We start from the raw sequence: 21556 nt of genomic DNA, 5'->3' as shown, positions 1-21556 counted from the left end.
ACATGGAGATGCAAAAAGCAGTTATCCTTGCAACCTGTGCTATAGTCCGAAGAGGCCTGTCCGGTAACAATCTGACCTAATGGGTTTCAGTCTTGATCCGCACTGTCTTCGATATAAGATCCATGTCTCTGTAGTGTAGGACCTTCGCGTCATTGGCTGAAGTGTTTGCGACAATCGGGATGTAGTAATACATTTTCGCATGGTTGCACACACTTTGCGTTAAAACGCATCATCGCTGTGATGTGGGCGTTGGTCGCCCCTCGGTCCGGTTGGGCGGGAAGAGGGTCCGTGGGCTTTTTGAATTATTATATATACAAATTATAAATTTGTATATAATAACAATGTTCGAATATTGTATAACCGATCAAAAGGGAACATTGACCTTACATTTAAATTTGATCGGGTCAAATTGTGAAATGCAGGCCTAACGGTTGTCCTGGTTGAGGCGATTGAAAGTGCATTTGACACGAAATGCGCGGGACCGAGATCGGTTGACAGCTGGACCGGCAATTTTCACTTTTTAAGGAAGTCTCGGACAGAGAATTGTGTTTTCAAAGAAAGAGCGTACGTTCTTAAAAAGGTTTCTAATTTTGTAAAAATAAATCCGTGAGTCAAAAGTTGAAACACATCAACTACTACTACTATAATGAAGCATTCGGCGGTAAATGCGTGCTGCGTGCCGTATTGGTTGATTTAGAACCAGTCATCATGGATTCAGTACTTAGCGGACCATTGGATCAAATTTTCCGACCAGATAATTTCGTATTCAACAATCCAGTGTTGGTAGTAACTGGGCCAAAAGACACGATACGCACTGGGTGGTATTACCTGGTCAGCCGAAGAGTATCAATGGTAGAGTAGCTAACATTGTAGAACCATAGAATGTCACATTGCCTGTACATCAATTTTTCGAGAACATAGACGAAACGTACCACATGGATAACGAAGTTCTCTGCGACATCTGCTTTAGGACACAGGATTTGAAGTTAAAATAAAACGTGAAACAGTAAAGCTTAGAAGTAAAATAAACTTTAGCACAAAAAACAAATCACACAGAGCTTTGGGCGAGGGTGATCAAACGTTTTCCCCTTTTTTACTTTTTGATTCATTAGTTTTGTAATTTTTGATTTATATTTCTTTAATTTTTATTATTCTCCGTATTTAATTTTTTATTTTGCTATTTTTTATTATTACATTTGAGTTTAATTATAATCTGATGAATGCCAGATAAATTTTTCTTTAATTTGAGCATTCCCATTTTCCCTCCTCCTCCTTAGTCCGCAAAACTTCTATACAAGGGACATCCTCCAATATAATGGCTTGAGGATGTCAAGGAAGGCGGGACCCTCAGAGGCTGCACCTCACGAAACATCTGAGGCAAGAGAAAACATCGATCGAGGATGTGATCCGTCGTGGATCCTCCCTTTTTGATTGCGGCACTCGGGTCCAAAGTTTTACGGCTCCACGCCCGCGGTCAAGCCGTTTTTTTTTAATTTTTGTTTTCAGGTTTAGCTCGTGTTTATTTCGTTAGGTGCATGCGAGTGCTCGCGTTTGTTTAAGAATTTTGCAGGACTCGGTGCTGACCCATGCATCGGCAAGAGCACGTGAATTTTTATATAATGACACGTGAGGGATCGAAGTGTTCGAGAATCCTCCCACATTCCCGAGAGGCGTGCAAGCACGTGTAGCGCTTCAATGGAGCTTCAAAATGTGCGGGTGGCCTTTATCGTAAATTTAGCCATTTTTTTTTTTAGGTTTTTGGGATAGCTATTCGTTGATCGTCTCCGGCCACTCATGATGGTCGCCTGATCATAGTGGAGTCCATTTTGTCATTACAGCATATTATTAGATTGTTGTATATTGTTGCCTGCCTGCCTGCCAGTTAGTATTGGAAATAAGTCACATGAAATTAGTGGGAGACTTAAGAAAATATATTAACGAAGCTGCTCCCCAGGGAATGTCACTTGATCCGAATTGAAGAGGAAGACACTGCCCGGAAAGTCCATAAGGATGACATCTATATTGACAGAAGATTTGGCAGGCCTTGCCTTGGATGGAGCGATGGTGTATGCCAGGATACCAGGAATTTGTCAGAACATCTGGAATTTTCAGTTGCTGTAGACTTAAACCGGATGTCAGCCATTGATTATAATGAAGATCGATATTCTATTTGCTGAGAATGATTTAATTGTTTCTTCGTGGAGTATAGGTCATCTGAACCGTTTCTGTTTCGTATAGTTATTTTTTTTGCCTTATTGGATTTACAATCAGACGGTGCTTCTGTTTGAATACCACCGCATTCCGTGCTATGTAAGTGATATGCCTACAGCAGACCAACGCAAGGACGAACATAAATTTCTAGGGACTCGAACAAAAGGCAACGAGGTCGAGTGCCTAGCGAACCAGCTCGGCTATCACATTTGATTTTATTGGCCATTGGGGGGATCAGTATTAGACAATTGTGAAGAGTTGTACTGTTTACGACCATTGCCATTCTGGTAAATTAAAGTTCGGCAATTGGTAGTAAGATTTTCTTGCATTTTGACCATTTTGGAAGCAATCATGTTGTTGGGAAAGACTTGAGAAACGCCAAGGCGCTTTTCTGAAAAACTGCCCAAAGATAAATTTTGATTGAATATTTGACAGTACGATGGGCAAATTGGTTTAGAGAGGAACACCAAGCCGGTAGTATGATTGAAAAATTCCAAACAGAAGCTTCGTTGGAGAAAACTGAGTTAGTGTTTTTCTGTGCTCATGCTAGTCATTTGGCATGGTGTATTTCGGACAACAGTGGTATGCCATATGCCCGACCTTTTCTTTTATACATCAGTCAAGGCTATCGATATTTTTCAACTTCTTAAAACATTGTATCCGCTTCTCGATTTTTGAATCGACTGATGCTTCTGTTCCACTCGAAAAGTCTCACCAGAGGGTAAAAGCTCTTACTGGTTAGACAATGATCTTAACAGTCATCATGTATTCCTCGGAGGCTTGGATTCTTAACAGGAAAAATTGCGAATTCTTGGCTGCGTTCGAGAGAAGAATGTTTGGCTGTCTACATGAGGATGCAAAATTCAGTAGCCTATATAACGATGAAATCTATGAGCGATACTATGACCATAAAAAATCCGGCTCAATAGGTTGCGGTGCGCGGGTCACTTGATCCTTATGGATGAAAATGATCCAGCTTGGAAAGTCTATAAGGGCAATATTTTGCTTGAGATGGAGCGATGGCGTAGGCCAGGACGCCAGACAGCTTTTAGGGATATCGAATTGGTGGACCGCGTTGCAAAATTTGATATCTGGAGTTCCTTATTTGGGGGGGCCTAGACTGGATATCGGTTGTTGCGTCGTTGATGATGACTTGTTTTTGGTTACGTACAAAGAAGCGTTTTGCCCAGTGGCAGTTGTCAAAGCTTTTGCATTCCCCTAAGCGAAGAGTACCACTGTCTGAGATTTTCTCATCAAAGAGCGAAAGGCTGAAGTTCCCTTTACCCGATAAATGGTTTAGGTTTGTCTCACTTAGCCACTGCAAGTAATGCTTCACCGGCTGTTAAAATACTGTATCTTTTATATGTAGAGCAGTTGCAATTCAAATATCTGTTTTTCCATATTATTACAATATAAAGAAAAAAAGATTTATATTTTATTTTGTTCTTTGCAGATTCTCGACGCAAGTTACCACAGCAGCCCATCGTTACAAACATCAGCAATGATAGCAGTTTTCTCGTTACTTTTAGTTCTAGTCGTCTTAATTTCGTCGCTTTTTGTTTGGAAGTAAGTAACTAAGCCATTCAAATAATATTTATATTAAAAAAAAAACTATGTTTAAGGGGGGTTTGATATTCGGAGTCTTTCGGAAATTATAGCGTTAAACACTTGTAAGTCACATGCCAGATTTATGTCAATCGTCGTAATAAAGCTCGTATTTATCGGTCCGAATGATGTTCGAATGACTTCGCTAAACGGACAAGAATTGAAGCCAAGGCCGTACATGGGTTTCTTCGAAAAATCTAAGGTTTATGGACTAGGTATAGCAGATTAATGGTCAATTAAGGTTTTATGGCTAAAAATCGCATTTTACTGCATCTATTTTTCTCGAAACCGCATGTGGAAAATCGGCTGCCACCATAGCGCAAAATCTATCCAACGAAATTCTCTGAAATTTTCATGACTTATTCAGAACATATTTCTACGGTTCGCAAACTAAGATAATTGCGATTCATTCAGTAGTTTTTTTTTTTTTTCATTGAAGAAGCCGTAAAAAACACCAAAATTAAAAAAAAAAGGTTAACAAGGTACCAAAAATTTAGTTTTTAATATTTTTTAATAATCCTAGTTTGCAGACTGTATTTAAGTCTGTACGTTAAAATGCCGTTTACTTTTTTTCTCTAAGATGATCGCAACGCCCTCTAGCGTGACAGCAGAAAAACACCTTTTTTTGGAGATGGGTGTATAAATTGCTCTGTATTTCAATAATGAACTATGTGATCGGGCTGGAAAAATTACTATGCACGCTCAAGATATTAGTAAATCTATTGTGAAAAATTCGTAATTGTACCTTCATCCAGTTCTTCACAAAAAATTTCTAAAAAAATCCAAAAAAAACGGCCTTTACACCGGATTGACCTCCTTAAGTTCCTCTGAATAAGGGCACTCAAAATATTTCCACTTCAAAAAAACAGAAAGTCTTCCTCTCAAATTGGTGTGGCCATCTGCATTCAAGCGATATTCAATATAGATCGATTTCGCAAATAGTTTGCTACTTTGTAACCGCAAGAAACAGGCGATATTGAGTGTTGTGTTCGCTCTAAATGGGGACGGAATTTTTGTGACCATGTTTTTTATGTAAATTCTCATCATGTGCATATGTACAAAAGGTTTGTTTCATCTTTAAGAAAATATGTCTTTTTAAAAAAGAAAAAAAAACACTAAAATATCTTATCCCGTTTAGTAATGATTTACTATCTCCACTGAAGATGTATCTCCAGATAATAAAAACAATCTGTAAACATTCATTTTCATTGGTAAAAAAATTCCAAATGTTGGCACTTTCCAATGATTGATTCGGTATATGCTGGTAAGAAGAGTTAAGTTGCCTCCCACGGTTTTCCATTTAAATTCAATGATTGGACCAAAAACTTTATATGCGTTGATCTTCCCATTCTATCTAGGCATTTAGAAGATTTTTGGGACGTTGCCAATCATTCATTTGCTTACTGAATGACACTCCCAAATTACCCAGCGGAATCTTAAGAAGAAATACAAGAACTCAAGAAAAAAACTAGTTTCGCCCGAGGAAGGCACATCAAAAACTAGCCGGAAAAAGGGGGCGTTTTTAAAAGCCATTTATTATGAGTTATATAAATACGAGACATCTATATTAGCGGAAAGACAGGCAAGTAAAAAGAATGGGAGTGAATACATCTGAAAAAGTGACGAAAAACATTAATTTGAAGAAGACGAGCATCAAGCGAGCAAAAAAGATCCATCCACATATGCCGTAAAAGTCAGGAATGACTGACGATGTTGTCACGCCTTCTTCACGGATTGCGATCGCGAAAATTATTCTTTTAGATTAAATGATTTTGGTTCAAAGTTTGTAACATAAAATGGTTTCACGATCTAGAATGAAGCTTATTATGTTTGGTGGCTCCAAATTAGATCAATGGCTGTCATTTCATCTAAAACAAAAAAATCTTGCTTAGTCTAGAGATCTTTTGGATAACGTTATTATTCTGTCCCTTTTGGCAAAAACCAAGGGATTCTTTCCCTCTACATCCACTGTTATTTTGCAGATACTCAGTTTTATCGCTCTAAGGTTAGGGTTAAATTTGCAGCAGGAGTGATGTAGACGCTAGCGATGAGGATAGCGTGATCAAGTCAATGTAGTGAGGAGAGGAAAGGAAAGAAAAGTGCTTGCCGCAAAACGTTGAAAAAACTTGATCTGTCGTTTCAGATGAAAAATATCTTTAGAATAGAATCAGATATTTGCCAAGATGTTTGTCATTTTCAATGTGTGGAGCGGACATTTGTTAAATTTGGATGTGTGACATGTGTGATGACTCGGAGGAAGCAATTTGTTGGTTTCGTGGACTAACTTTTAAAATATCCACAAATTGCACTTTACTTCAGGGAATTATTGAAGATTTGGTTAAAAGGGAACTGGACCACTCTGCTAGTTTTTGTTTTAGGTATTTTTTCACAACTTTAATATACCTAAACCTTTCTGCCCTTGAATCCTGGGATAAAAAGTCTATTCTATATGGGCAGTTCTTGATCTACCAATATAAACCAAATAAAGATTTGTCAATCCAACATTCAAATCTTACCGACATTTGACCACATCGGAATTTCTTCGATTCCCTTAAGATTTTGTGAACATTTTAACGCAATACGCATACGAAATACATACCAGAAATTGCAAAATTCTATTCTGTCGTCGTCCAATCCTAGATTTCCCATTCGTTCCAATAGAAACGGCGGACCAAATTAGAAATGCCAATCACAAATGGAATTCACATTAAAAGACTCACTCAAATCGTCCTTTGGACAGATGTGTACAAAAGTCGACCATAAATTTCTCCGGAAAAGACATAGAGATCTCGCGACGGCGTTTATTTCATACGTAAGAGAGCAGTATTCACAGCATCATGATACACCGGCATCTCTGGATGGCTGTAACCAGCTCTCCCTCTCTCTCTCCTTTTTTCTTCGAAAAGAATGCCTTTTGCCAAAAACATTGAAAAATCCGCAACGAAGGACACGCACAATAGGACTCGGATGAGGTACTATAAGCTGCAGAACCATATACCGAGGAGAGAGTTGAAGGGCAAGGAACGGAGAGTGATTGTTGCGTCCCGTCCCTCATTCGGCGTGTTCATTGTATCGAAGTGATGCCGTGGCCCAAGTTCAGGCCCTCATGGTACGCACAATAAATAACACCATGAAATTCTTGTGCATAATTGATTTAATGTGGCAGAACAACATCTTTCGGTGTCGGAAATGAACAAGAAAAAGTACTCATTTAGCAGATGATACTCTCGGCGAATTTAGTTAGGATAGATAGACAGACAGACAGGCGGACAGACAGGATGGATGGTCATTATTGTTGCTGAACATATTTGCGAGGAAAAGTAAAGAATAAGAACGTAATGTAAGAGAAATGATGACGGTTGTAATGTAAAATATGTGGGTACGCTATTTTTGATGGGAGAACAGAGTGAATCTGCGTGTCGAATTATTGGTGCTTGGATGTGTAAGGATGCTGTTTTGTAGTTTCTATGTTGGCTTCCTTGCTCGCACAATGAAGTATCAATAATTCATTTTACATAAAAGGGGCTTATTCCTGAATTTTTTTATTCCATAATTTCTTCGGTTTTCAAGGAAATCTATAGCTCTTGATTAACACAAATCGCTTCATATCAGATCAAAAGATAGTCCTTTCAGACACGCATGACTACTAGATTTTTGGATATTTCTTTTTGCTCCCTTTGGTTGATTGCTTGAAATATTATAAAATAGTAATGGGTATTGGCCTTTGGCAAAAATATGGCGGTAATTAACAAGACCGTAGAGATAAAATCGGGGCCCCGAGCGAAATCAAACGGGCCTGGGGTAAAAATTATGGGGGCGCATCTGTTATAAATTTTTTCATTGAAATTTGTATTCTGGGCCCACGAGAAAACTCGGGGCCCGAGGGGAATCTGCCCCCTTTCCACTCCCTTTTCGTCAGACCCGATAATTAATAATAGTCATCGCTATTGACATCCTGGGACAAATTTTTCTATTCATCTCTGTTCAATTTGATGGAGACTGATTTGTGCGAGTTTGGTTGTTTGTTTCTCCCTTAAGTTTTTAGTTGAAGGATGGCATCGTATAAACTCTGCTAGATAAATCGGCATATTAGAAAGTGGTTCATATATTCATTTCGCTTAGCTTCGTAGTTTTTTAAGCGTATATGAGTGATTTCCTAGTTTGCACTAGTTTGCTGGGAAAACTCACAACGGTGGATAATTATGGACCAATTCTAGGTCCTTACTCTTTATTTAAAATTGAATTCAAGTTTCCACTTCTTTAATATATTAAACCAGTGGTAATAACCCACCGCGGGCTACGTTTCGAGTTAAACTCCATAAATAATGGTCTCTCCAAACTCTCTGGAAACACGAGCCTTAATGGATGTATGCCGGTGTCTCACCTGTCAACTCTCTCAGGAGCTTTGATTGCACGTCACCCGTGTCGTCGTACAATCTCTTCCTTGTTGGTTCCCTTCGGATCACCCAGCCCTTTGCGCGTCGACCTTCCTCCTGTTTCCGCATTTCTTGATGATTTCGACGTTGTCCCGTGTGTCTTTTTTCAATTATATGACGTGCTATCATTGATTTGAGCATTGTGTTTTTTTATTCTGTTCCCTGGCCTTCTCCGCTTTTCTATCCCCAACGTACCGAAATCAGCCTTTTCGTTTGTTCTATATAGCACTTCTCACAAACCGGACATGTCACTTTATATATCCCGCTGAATTCATGCTTTAATTTGCGATCTTTGGCGGTTCCCAGCCTGCTTTTCAGCTGATAAATACTATTCGATGGCACCATGTTGATGTGTAATCCTTTCATGATTTTTGTATGTTTCGACAAACCGCAGAGTGTGTGACCCTATTCTTTTCTCCCGTTATTAACGAGATATCACACATTGTCCTTATTTCTTGCCGTTTCGTCTTTTCCCACATGAGTCTTTCAATAATCGACCGTTGAAAGCCATTTTTCACTCCGGAGTCCTCCTTTTCTTTGTTAAATCTTACAACACTGAGGGGCACAGTAAACAATCGGTGGATCATGTCATGGAAAAGCGCCATTTAATGTGAGTGGGAGTGGTTCGAATTATCTGGTGTCGTTCGCTGCGTGTTTGTTGGCTTTCTATAGGTATCAAAAGAGAACCTTGTTTCCTCTCTAATGATCTTTAAATCAAGACGCGGGAGTTGTCCATTGCCATCTATCTCCATTTTGAATCTTCGGTTCCGATGGACCTTATTCAGGACCTCCAGCATCTCCTCCATCTTGTCTTCATGGACAATGATGAAAATGTCATATAAATGCCTTGACCAGATCTTTGGGAGCAAGGCTTTGGAATGTAGATCATTTGTGCATGAATATGTCTCAAATAGGCCGTTTGGGTGTTCCCCATTGTTGCACTTCTGGTTCCTTTGTAGAACTTCCCTCTGAATATCAAGTACCTCTCCTTCACGCAAACCACCGCAAGTTTCATGAGCATCCTTGCCTCCCTTTTCTACGTCCAGGATGTGTGATTTTTACTTACTCCAGATACAGAAGTGCCTCCTTCACTGGAATGTACGGTGTTGTAAATTCCACATCCTTTGTTTTCCGGATGAGGTCCTCCCTACTCCTGATGGCTTTTCCAGCCGGCATCCCCCCTAGTTCCTCAAACGTACTCAACAGCCCTTGGCGATATTTTGTGTGGGCGAGTTTGTGGCTGTTATAATTTCCAGGTCCAAATTGTGAGAAATGCTATATAGAACAAACGAAAAGAGTGGTTTTGGTACGCTGGGAAGAGCACGAGAGAGAAGCGGAAATGGCCGGAAAAATCAATGATAGCACGGCACATCATTCATGAGACGTAGCATTTCATGGGACAACGTAGAACTCATCAAGAAATGCGGGAGCAGGAGGAAGTTGACGGCAAAAGAAAGCTTGGCGATCCTAAGGGAACCAGAAGGGCACAGATTGAATCACGATACGGGGAACGTGCAATCGAAACTCCAATCTTGTTATGAGCATCAGTTGTATATTCTGCAGTTTTGTTGATTTTTTCCTTCTTTTCGACACGACTTTTACCCCGGAGTGCAGCTCCGGCGAACGACGAAAACAGTTGGACAACCAAAACTTGATTAGAACAGAACTTATTGTAAGGTATCTTGAAAGTCCACTTAATATCCCGATTTTGTTCGATGATGAGGGAAGGAAGCAATGACATCCTGCATTGGCTCCTGGAGTCCGGTTCTGATTCCGGGAAAACCTTTGGAACTTCCCCGTCCCCCACAGCAATTGAAGGAAATAAGCATCTTTTGCTACAGGTGTAGGCGTCCTAATGTTTTTTTTTTTTTTTTTTTTTTTGTGCGTTCACGGAGGTGAAAAATCTTAGAAATGCACGTCCGCCGCCCGAACGGCGGAACTACAGCGGGCGCGTGTGGGATTCACACCCACTAAAAACCACCCCCGGTCTCTCCAGCCCCAGCCCCGCGGGACCACCATTGAGATATTACTTCGCGGGGTGCGTTTGCTCTTAGGCACTGATCCTTCTCCTATTAGCAGCTTTCCTCCTTCTTTGTTCCTTCAGCAACTCCTCCTGCATTTGGATGATTGCGGAGCCAACCGAAAGCCATTTCTCCTCGGACTCCAGCATCTCAGTAACCAAGCTCTCCCGGGTCCCGCTCCTGCCCAGCACCTGGTTTAAGCTCCTTCTCTCCATCGCAAATCGTGGGCAGTGAAACATCACATGCTCTGGATCCTCCGGTATGCCATCGCATCTGGGACAGTTCGGAAAATCATCCAACCCAAAGCGGTGCAGATACTGCCTGTAGCAACCATCGTGTCCCGTGAGGAACTGGGTAATGTGGTAGTTGGTCTCCCCATGTTTTCGCTCAAGCCACACCCTAATATTGGGAATGAGCCTGTGCGTCCACCGACCTTTCGAAGACTCGTCCCATCTGCGTTGCCAGAGATCAAGCGACTCTGACCTTGCCGCACTTCTACGCTGTGCATGCCCCTCCATATGTCTTGCATTGTACAGCACACTCATTTCTTTGGCCAGAATGTCAACCGGGATCATGCCCGCCACCACCAATACTGCCTCATCTGATGTGGTTCTAAAAGCACTGCAAACCCTCAAAGCCATCCGCCGGTAAACCGAGTTCACCTGCTTCCGTCTCTGAGAGTTTGCAAGCGCCTCTGCCCACACAGGCGACGAGTAGAGCAGGATGGAGCGCACCAACCTCCGGCAATGTTTCGGCCCACCAATATTTGGCAACATTTTTGCAAGTGCCGTGGTGGCACTGGCTGCCTTTTGACATGCATACTCTAGGTGTTCCCTAAAACTCAATTTGGTGTCAATTATTACCCCCAGGTATTTGATAGCTGGCTTTGATACGACCGTATGTCCACCGACCTCCACTTTTACAGTGTTATTTTTCCTGCGTTTCGTTATTAAGATCGCTTCCGTTTTCGCGTCCGCCAAGGTCAGCCCGGCCTTTTCTAGCCAGAACTTTACCGCTCTCACTGTTTGTGTTGCGTAAACCTCCACATCTTCTGGGTGTTTTGCTGCAACAACCACAGCTAGGTCATCAGCAAAGCCGACAATCGTAGTCCCCTCTGGGACGGGAAGAGCAAGCACCCCATTATACATGATATTCCACAACAGGGGACCAAGTACCGATCCCTGTGGTACCCCGGCTGTGACAATGTACTATTTGGGGCCCTCATCCGTCCCGTACCAGAGAGTCCTCTCTGAGAGGTAGTTTTCCACCAAATTCGCTAAGTATCCGGGGACACCTATGTCAGCCAACGCCCGTTTAATTCTATTCCAGTTGGCCGAGTTGAATGCGTTTTTGACATCCAACGCCACCACGGCACAGCAGCCGCCAGAAATCAGTGCACCTTTTGCCAGGTTTACCACCTTGCCAATTGCGTCCACCGTAGAGTGGGCGCGTCGGAAACCAAACTGGCGTTCCGACAAACCATTGCTGGCTTCGACGATGGGCAGGAGTCTGTTGTAGATGACTCTCTCCATCATCTTCCCCATTGTATCCAACAGGCAGATAGGACGATACGACGCTGGGTTTCCAGGTGGCTTGCCAGGCTTCGGAAGCAACACCAACTTTTGCTTTTTCCAGTGGGCAGGGAATATTCCTTCTTTTAGGCACGCCTCGAAGGTGTTGGCGAAAAGGTCGGGCCTAGTCTTCACTGCCAGTTTCAAAGCTCGGTTGGGGATGCCATCCAACCCTGGGGCCTTGTTGTCACCGAACCTACCACATATTTCCCGCAGCTCCTCCACAGTTACAGGCGGTATTATGCCGTCATTTAGCTGGACAAAAATTTGCCTTCCCCTGTTTTCGTGGTGAGGGAACAGAGTGGTAACAATTTGTTTCAGGAGGCGCGGACGGGGTGATTTCCGCAGCGTTTTCATCACCACTCTGTAAGCCTCGCCCCAAGGGTTTATGTCGGCATGGTCGCACAGCTGTTTGAAGCAGTTCTTTTTGCTCCTCCGAATGGCTTCCTTTAGGCGGCCACGCAATTGCTTGTGTGCCTCCTCTCGATCGTCGCCACCAGGTTTTGCCCTGAGCCTCTGGCAAACACTCCTTGCCCGAAAACATGCGGCTCGCAAACTTGCGATTTCAGTGTTCCACCAGTAGTTGGGTTGCCTACTGGGGAGCAATCGCCTTCTGGGCATAGTAGCATCGCATGCTTCCGTCACCCATCGAGTGATCTGGGTGGCTTTCTCTCTAGCCGTACCATTCAGGCGTCCTAATGTATTTAAAGCGCTAATGTTAAAGGCTCTCCAACCTTAAAAGCTTCACAGTTACTGGGGGAAAGGGGAGTTTTATCCTCAACGTTTACTACATCGCATTAAAATTCAGAAGCTCCACTGTGCAGAGGATGAAGAGGGGACGGACGACAAAATGCCTGGATGCCTACTCAAAGTCTAGGTAAAGGTGGGGCCAGACGCTTACCTAGAACGTAGCGAAGCAGGTGGAGGAACTCGATTGAAAAGGAGAGCTATAGACCGTTTCATTTTCGATCGGGAAAAGTAAATGCAGGAATTTATTGAGGGCAAAGATCGAGGCCAGCCTGTAGCACCATGGAGAAGGAAAATGATATATTACCGCATTGGTACCTAAAATTACGAAAGGATGAGCGGATTTAATCGTGCCGAAATTGTTGGTATGTTGTCATTTGGCATCCTTTGCCCTCGTGAACGGATTTATCTTATAGTATGATTTCCTACGAATCATCTCTGCTCGAAAATTCATTCATCATAATAAACAGTGCATTAACTATGCACGCATACATATTTTCTAGCATTCATCAATGGAATATCAAAGGATCTCTTACGTTCTATTTCCCTCCCCGACGTTTCCTGAGCATATGAATTACTTATTTATTATCCAAGAAAATCTGCATATGAGGAGGGGTTGTAGTGAATCATTTTGCATAAAAAATGAAATAAGATTGAAACGGGGAGCATATGCCTCGAGATTGATAAAATATACAAAATCAAAATTTTTATTTCACGAAAATAACTCTCCACTTGCAACCTTCCGCCGGGATTTTCATTGCAGCTATCTTTGTGGAAAGGCTCATGGAAGCCAGCTCGTTTGCCAATCGTTTCGACATTCGTCGTTCGTCCTCGAAAGGCAAAGGTACGGTACAAATTGAAGACGCTTAAATTAAATATTAAAAAACAGTTTTTCATTCCACTTGAGCTAGCGAAAATGCTAGGAGCATATCGCATCGTAAATGGAATACTGGAGGACTGAGCCAGGTGAAAAATCACAGGTGAAAAAATTAGATATGGTTGCTGCTAACAGTACGGAAAAGGAAAAAAAATAAAACTTGGCGACCGGTTAATAGACTACCATTGAATTTGCAATATTTAGTAGCATAAAACATGGTCCCTTTTAAAGAAATTCTGTATGTCTTGCAGGTCTAGTACAAGAATCATTTTGGACAGACCTCAGACACACGTGTAGGGCTATAATCTTTGCCAGTCAGGCCAGGACGAAGGAATGGAACTTTCAATATGCTACTCGCGCAATATGGAATATCAGACAGGAGCGACAGACAGTTTTTAGTTCCCAACAACATACAAAATTTGATGTGATACAATTTCCTGGAATATCTCCATACATATAAGGGCTCATAAGGAGCTTGTGCCGCCCACCCAGCACCGGTGCTAGGTACCACCTTCGTTCGCTTCGCATCTTCATAAAAATATAATGAAATTATTTGGTAAGATGGAACGTAACAGAACGTAACGGCAACCATAAGAAGCGGAACAGAAAATCCAAAATGAAATTTTCTTCGTTTTTCCGGTAATTTAAAGTGAAGTCATTCGTTGTAAAGTGTCGAGAGAGGAGTAAGCAGTGCCGGTAGGGAAAATTGTAAGGGAGAAGAGAGTGATGGACGACTGAAATTTTCCGGAAGATACATATCTTTTTCCGTCTGTGAGGGTTATAAAAGATGCCAAGGAAATATGTGTATATTTCGGGAAAATTAAATCATTCACGTCTTCTGCAATAATATGGAAAGATGATGACGATCGTTTTTGGTTTTTTCTCCCCAAGACATATAAAATGAGATTTAATAATCGTAAGACTGTAAAAATCCTTTTTTTGTATATATGGTTACAGATGATGAATTAATGCTTCCTGGAAGGTTCAGACATTTTCTGATATGCATCGTGGGAGATTCTGGATGCCGAATTAGGAAGAAAAAGACCTTTACGAAGCTCTTTTCTTGGTTGCTGACAGTTTCTTATTTGATAGTTTAGCATCCCCTTTTGCTTTTAGTGGTGATAGTTTCCTTTGATTCTTCATGTTACAAGGGCATGATAAATTCCAACCATTCAAATCGTCTGCAAGCAATCTTCAACTTTTGACAGCTTTTCATCATATCCAGGGTGCGGCAGCATAACTTCCTTTTTTCAAAAACTATTGTATGCATCGGAAAATATTTATTTTTTATAATGTAGGTACATGTCTAAAGTTTTTATTTACATTGTTTTGAAGATCAAATCTGTTAGGTCACGTCCCCCATTCTCCATACATTGCGTAAACCGATTTCTGGCGTTTGTCATGACTCTTGTTAGCAACATTGACGCTCTCACTGCTTCAATGTTCTCAGGTGATCTAACGGGCCGAGGGACTCCAGTGAATGTAGTGACCCATGTAATAATTGATTTGCGATTCCGAAATGCACGCTGTGTTGCAATAACCGAACATTCGCTTGAAAAGTAAACCTCAACGGCAAAGGCACGCTCCTCACTATTCCAACGCATGGTGGCGACTGAACCGTGTCGGGACAAAATTTTACAGAATCCCCTCTTGAACGAGACCACTAGCGCTCCGCTATGGTATCAACTAACTGAGTGGCGCGCATTTTAAAAAAGGAAGTTATGCTGCCGCACCCTGTACGATAAATGAGACCAAGTCATAAGTGCAATCTTTCTAGTTCTCACCTATCTATGTTCTATGGAATTGCTGAAGCTGAATTCTACAACATATCAATTGTGTTGATGACTAAAATTTGAACCGGCGTCGTACCATTTCAACAAAAAAATTGTTCAAACTAATAGAAATTGAGAGTAAAACGAAAAAAAACGCACAGTTTCGCCCTCGAAAAGGACACAATTTCATTTCCAGGATATCAAGGACATATATGAATTTTGCCTAACGCTGAAATGGTCAGTTGCACGGGGGGTGGCAGGGATTTGCTAATTCCGATGAAATTGAAGTTCTATGCAATGGATTGTTGAATTGGTAAATATTTAGGTCATGTGTGCAATGATGGATTGTTTGAAAAATGGCTCATTCTTATTGTTTGAATGCGGCGCGGATGGGGTCAAAACATTCAGGCCAAACGTTTAGTCGTTTATGCAGCTTTTGTCAATAAGAGTTAGGTTGATAGAATTGTGTTAGATATTTTCAAAAACAGAAATGTTGATGTTTCCAGGAGATGAATTTTGCTAGCATCTACGAATCGATATGATTTGAATTTGAATATTGAAATGTTGCAAGGTGTTCGAATAGTGTTCCTGGGTAAGTTTGAGGTTCTATTTCAGCAAATATATCCGCAATTCAAATGGAATTGAAGTATTCCCACAAGTAGGGGAGGACCTTAAATGAGAATGTTGAAAATGCCGATCTGTTTGTGCGGTGTCATGAGGCCAACATGCAATCATTCACATTCAAAACTCAGTTAATGTTGAACATTTCAAAAGAATGCTGTTAATCGTAATTTAAGATAAGTATTGTCATCAGTTTCTGATGTGACAAATTGAGAGTCTTGAATGGTTAATCCTTTTGACATGCCATCTTATAAAACGTCTTTTACACGATCAGTTTGGCATCGGTCATCCAGGTCTGACTTATTTTATTTGAAAATTTAGAAAGTATGCAGTCCATAAATCGTTGCAGGTTATCCTGTTGCATGGTCGCGTGTTGAACGTAGGCAGGACACCAAAGTAGCATTATTTAATGGCTCTTCAAGAATAAAACGGCTACCAGGATTGACTGTGAACAATCATGATGGAAGAGCTGGCGCAAAACTGAAGAAATAGCGAATATTGTCAGTGCCGACCCGCGAAAATGCAAGTGCAACTCCAATGAAGTATTCCCTCAACATTTGCTTGCATGCTACTGCATCAGCCAGACTCGGGGATGAAATTCGGCTTTTAGGATACTTCGCCTCATAACTGTCATGCATTAAATTTCAGGTTGAAACTTAAAACTCCTACATATTGGGGAAATCGTGAGAAGATGCAAAACGGAGCCGGAAGGCTCAAAATACGAATGTCGCAATCGGGGAATGGACGATTCACGACGGATCATATCCTGATTCTTGTAGTAAACTAAGTGTAAGAAAGTAGCTTTGTACTAATGAAGGGGTAACTCGCTCTTCATTCTGTTGTAATTGAAAATTCTTCTTGATGGATAATCTGGCCAAACTTACGTTTTTTTTTGTTTAACCCAAAAAAGGGGAGTCCATGGACTACAAGAGGAAGAAAATTGCTTCCTAAGTGGTCCGGTCTGTCACCAAGTGGGTGCGGACTCAGGACTCTCAGCATCCTTACTTTGGCCTGGTTTAGTTCTGAACTTATGACGGATTTCACTCAAATATAATTCGTACGTTACGTGTTTGCGATTATATTTAACTGGAGCGAATACTATCTGTCGTTACTTTCGGTCACGCTGCTGCCAGGGCAGAGGTGAGGCAGCGTCTGAAGAGTTGCCTCTGCCCTGGACGAAACCATTAGTCAACTTTTTCGTTCTTTTTTGAAAACACTGGTTGATGAACAACCTGATCAAACTTTTCGAAGATATGTTCTCACCAAACGAGTCGCTTCACTAAATCCACCGGACTCGTCGTTCGAACAATTGCTGAAATAATGTTCGATAACTCCAAAAATAACGGAAATGAAGCGAGAGCTCAATTCTTCAAATAGACGACTGGTATACTACCCTGTAATTCAGGCGGTTAGTAGCGTTCAAGTCATCTTCCGAAAACAATGACTTGAAATTGAGCTGCCACCCTTTGCAGAGCAAACCTGTTTGCATTTGAAAAATAAACAGTTTGCTTCAAAGTAAACAGGTCTTTTTCAATAGAGATATTTATGGTGGTGCCATCTTGATAGGCGTTCGAAAGGTACATCTTTTCCCGACTTCCAGTAAAAATTTCATGACATTTGGTTCACTGAAAGCAACATTATTGCGCCTAAAGTGACAGTATGTTTGCGTTGTCGGTACAAAAATGAGCACTGAGCAAAGAACCAATATTAAATTCTGTTTTAAACTCGGTAAAACGTTTACCGAAACATTTCAATTGATGCAACAATTTTATGGCGATAATTGTGGAAGAGTTCATGAGTGGTATACGCCGTTTAAAACTCGTCGTGAAGACATTAATGACGACCCTCATGTTGCCCAGGGCAAAATTCGTGATTACGCCAGAGAGCATCGAAAAATGCCTGATTTTCTCAAAATTCAGGGTAAATCGTCGTTGCGTTTTATGGAAAAAGAATTGGGAATGTGTGACCGGAAAATTGGGCAATCGGAAGGTTTGTTCTCACTTTGTGCCGTACAAACTTACTGACGACCAAAAATTGCTCACAATCCAACATTGTAAGGATATCGTTAAAGAGCCGAAAAAGGACAAAACCTTCCTTTATAATATTGTCCCTGATGACGAAATGTGGTGTTTCCAATAATAATAATAATAATAAGCCGAAGCCGGTCCCAAGCCCGGTTGTGAAAGGAGGAGGGATGGATAGCTTCAGTCTGAATGGCTGTACGCCACCGCAGCGTCTCAGGGGGTAGGTGAGGAAAGTGCAGGAACTTTGCAGTCTTGCAGATTACTCACTAAGGAAGCTATCTCAACACCTGGCAGCTAGGGATAAAATGCACCACCAAAAATGAGAAGAAGGAGAAATTTAAGGTCCGGGACGGATAACCGGCGGTAGTCGTCTGACTTGGTGACTGGGTCGGGCTCTCGTAATGGACAGCAAGACGTCGAAACCGCTAGTCGTGGGGCGGTTCGATGTCTAGGCGCCACGACGACCAGGAGCACAGCTCCGCCTGCTGCAGCTATTTCGCCACAATCTGTGGCGACCACTTCAGCAGGTTCGCGTAGGAAGCGGATGAAATGGACTGAAGAAATGAACCTCTTCATCTTCCGCTCCTACTACGAAATAACGGCGGGGGCGGGTACAACATCTTACCGCCCCTTGTTGCACCAGAGATTCGTCGAGCGTTTCCCGCAATTCGCGCACGTGACTGTGCAGCGAGTCGCAGACCAGTACCGCTTTATTACTCGCAGCGACACAATCCCGGCCAACATCAGGGAACGTGTTCGACTTGAATTCATGGGGGAAACTGGTGACCGAGAGTCGATGGGGGCAGAGGCGGCGGCATCAACAACACCACGCCGCACTGCAGGCAACAGGTTCAGTACTCGCCGAAGCCCTCTTCTCCACCGTCCAGCTGAGATTTCCGCTGAGGTTCGGGACGAATTCCAAAGAGCGTGTATAGAATTCTCGGATATGGATCCTTTGCATAGACCAGGTATTCCCAGGCTCTATGCATCTCTAGCAACTCCAGGAATTCTATCTCAAATCAATGATGAAATTGCATCTCGACTGTGTGCTGATATGTTGCTGCTGCAACTACAATCACTTGTGTATTGTGGTGCAGTTGCGGCTATCAGATTGTACGGTCAGCAGATTCGCTTTCGTGTTATTGGTTTGAGTGACCACAGAGATCCACCATGGAAAATTCGTCTGGAACGTCGGCGGGACTCACTAAGGCAGGACATTGCTAGACTGATTCAGATCAACACTGGCAATGCCAGCCGACGGGTGAGAAATAAAATTCAGGGGGTTTACCGGAACTATTCCATCCCCAGTGAAACACCCGTAGTTTCTGTCATATGCAGTCGGTTACGACGGTATGGCGAAAGTTATTCCAGACGTGTCCAGAATGCAACATACGCGAGGAACCAGCGGAGCTTTTTCAAATCTCTCAACGAATCCCAACAGAGCGCCCAGACAATACAGTTCTCGGTGACGGAAGCGAAAGAGTATTGGGGTGAACTTTGGGGTTTACCCGCCCAGCATGCTGAGTGGATCACCGCCGAAGGCACCCGCCATGCCAATACACCTGGCATGAATTTTGCGGATGTTACCGAAGAGGAAGTTCGACGAGCCATAAACATCTCGAAGAACTGGAGGGGCCCAGGTCTGGATCAAGTGCAGAATTTCTGGTATAAGAAATTTAGCAGCGTACACAGTCGGTTGGCACGCAGTATAAATGAGGTCATGAGTCGGCCGGAGGAATTTCCACCTTTCCTCATTGCGGGTATTACCTACCTTATCCCTGAGAAGGGCACGGTGCAGGACCCCGCAGACACAAGACCGATCACTTGCTTACCAACCCTCCACAAATTCATCACGTCCATTATTAGTGGAAGGATCAATGCGCACCTCGAGACCAACAACATTCTGTCCGAGGAGCAGAAGGGCTGCCAAGTTGGGTCAAGGGGTTTGCAAAGAGCAACTCATTATCGACTCGGTAGTTGTAGGACAAGCAACTAGAGGCCAAAGAAACCTCTTCAGTTGCTATATCGATTATGCCAAAGCTTTCGGCAGCGTTCCGCATACCTGACTAATCGATACCCTACATCTGTATCGCATTGATCCGAAACTAAGTTTTTGGCGACAGTCATGGAAGGGTGGCATACCACCTTATCGGTGCGTACATCTGATGGTGCTAATACCTCAGAGCCTATCCGTATACGGAGGGACATCTTCCAGGGGGATTCATTGAGTCCTCTTTGGTTTTGTATGGCACTGAACCCCCTTTCATGGCTACTGAATGATGCTAGAGGGCATGGTTTTGCAATAAAATATGGCCTACGTGCTAAGTGCGAACTAATATACTTGATGTACCTAGATGACATCAAGCTGTATGCTGGTACTGACAACCATCTTAGAAGTCTGTTGCGAATAATAGACATGTTCAACCGTGATATTCGGATGGAGTTTGGATTAGCCAAATGTCGAATCCAAACCATCCGCAAAAGTCATCACGAGTCACATGCCGGACATAGCATTGGTGACCTCCACATCGAAGCGATGACCGAGACAGACTTCTACAAGTACCTAGGAATTCTGCAAGGAACCCATCCTCGAGTTGGTGATCTGAAGGATGCTCTGCTGTCCGAATTCCTGCGACGTGTAAAGCTGGTGCTGAAATCGCATCTCTCGGGGAAAAATAAAATAAGCGCGTTGAATGTATTCGCTATCCCTTCACTGGCTTATGCATTCGGAATATTGCCGTGGCCGAAGACCGACCTGGAAAACGTCCAGCGGCGGATACGGACAACTATGTCCAAATTCCGAATGCATCACCCAAAGTCTGCCGTGGAGCGGATGAACCTGCCTCGTGACATCGGATGTAGGGGCGTGGTTGACGTGGCGGCACAACATCATCGCCAAGTCGACTCGCTGAGCGCTTATTTTTATAGTAAAGAGCAGGCGAGCCCCTTGCATGCGGCTGTCTGTAAGGCAGACTGTGGACTGACTCCACTTAACTTGAAGAATCGATCTTTCAATCCTCTGAGTGGGGTGAAGTCGGACCAGGAGCGGATCGATGAATGGAAGTCGAAGGCAATGCACGGTAAACATGTGAATTGTCTTTGGCAGCCATTTGTCGATTTGCATCTGTCTGTGTGCTGGGGAGCTCTTTGCTGAGACGGAGGGGTTCATGTGTGCCATTCAGGATGGCGTGGTCGCCACCCGAGCTTATAAAAAGCTTATCATGAAAGAACGGATGGAGAACGACCAGTGCAGAATGTGTGGTTCGGCGTTAGAGACGTTGGACCATCTCATTTCTGGCTGTACTGTTATCGCACCGGTGCCATACATCACCAGGCATAATGCTGTATGTAAGGTTATCCATCAAAACCTTGCATATAAGCATGGGCTGATCACGGGAACATGTCCGGTTTACCGATATGAGTCGCAAGCAGTACTTGATAGTTCTGCTTACAGCATGTATTGGGACCGGCAAGTTCTGACTGATCGCCATATCGCACACAACAAGCCTGACGTACTGTTAGTTGACAAGACAGGTCGCTCCGCGTATATTATTGATGTTGCTATCCCCCATAATAGCAACATTGAACATAAATACGTGGAGAAGAAGGTGAACTATGAGCCATTGGCTCGGGAAATCAAAGAAATTTGGCGTCTCGAGCGAGTGGTTGTA

The 21556-nt window shown here is 42.8% G+C and overlaps 1 protein-coding gene across 1 annotated transcript in view; it reads left to right on the top strand.

Moving 5' to 3' along the window:
• Positions 1 to 21556, top strand: part of LOC119659741 (putative uncharacterized protein DDB_G0277255) — a 249163-nt gene that overhangs the window by 81653 nt on the left and 145954 nt on the right. Inside the window, exon 3 of the mRNA XM_038068003.1 lies at positions 3665 to 3777. Coding sequence (XP_037923931.1) covers positions 3665 to 3777 — 113 coding nt within the window. The remainder of the gene's footprint in view (positions 1 to 3664; positions 3778 to 21556) is intronic.

Source organism: Hermetia illucens, chromosome 6 (assembly GCF_905115235.1).
Source record: "Hermetia illucens chromosome 6, iHerIll2.2.curated.20191125, whole genome shotgun sequence".
Taxonomy (NCBI): Eukaryota; Metazoa; Arthropoda; class Insecta; order Diptera; family Stratiomyidae; genus Hermetia; species Hermetia illucens.
The sequence above is the reverse complement of the archived record's forward strand: the minus strand, read 5'-3'. Positions and strand labels throughout refer to the sequence as shown.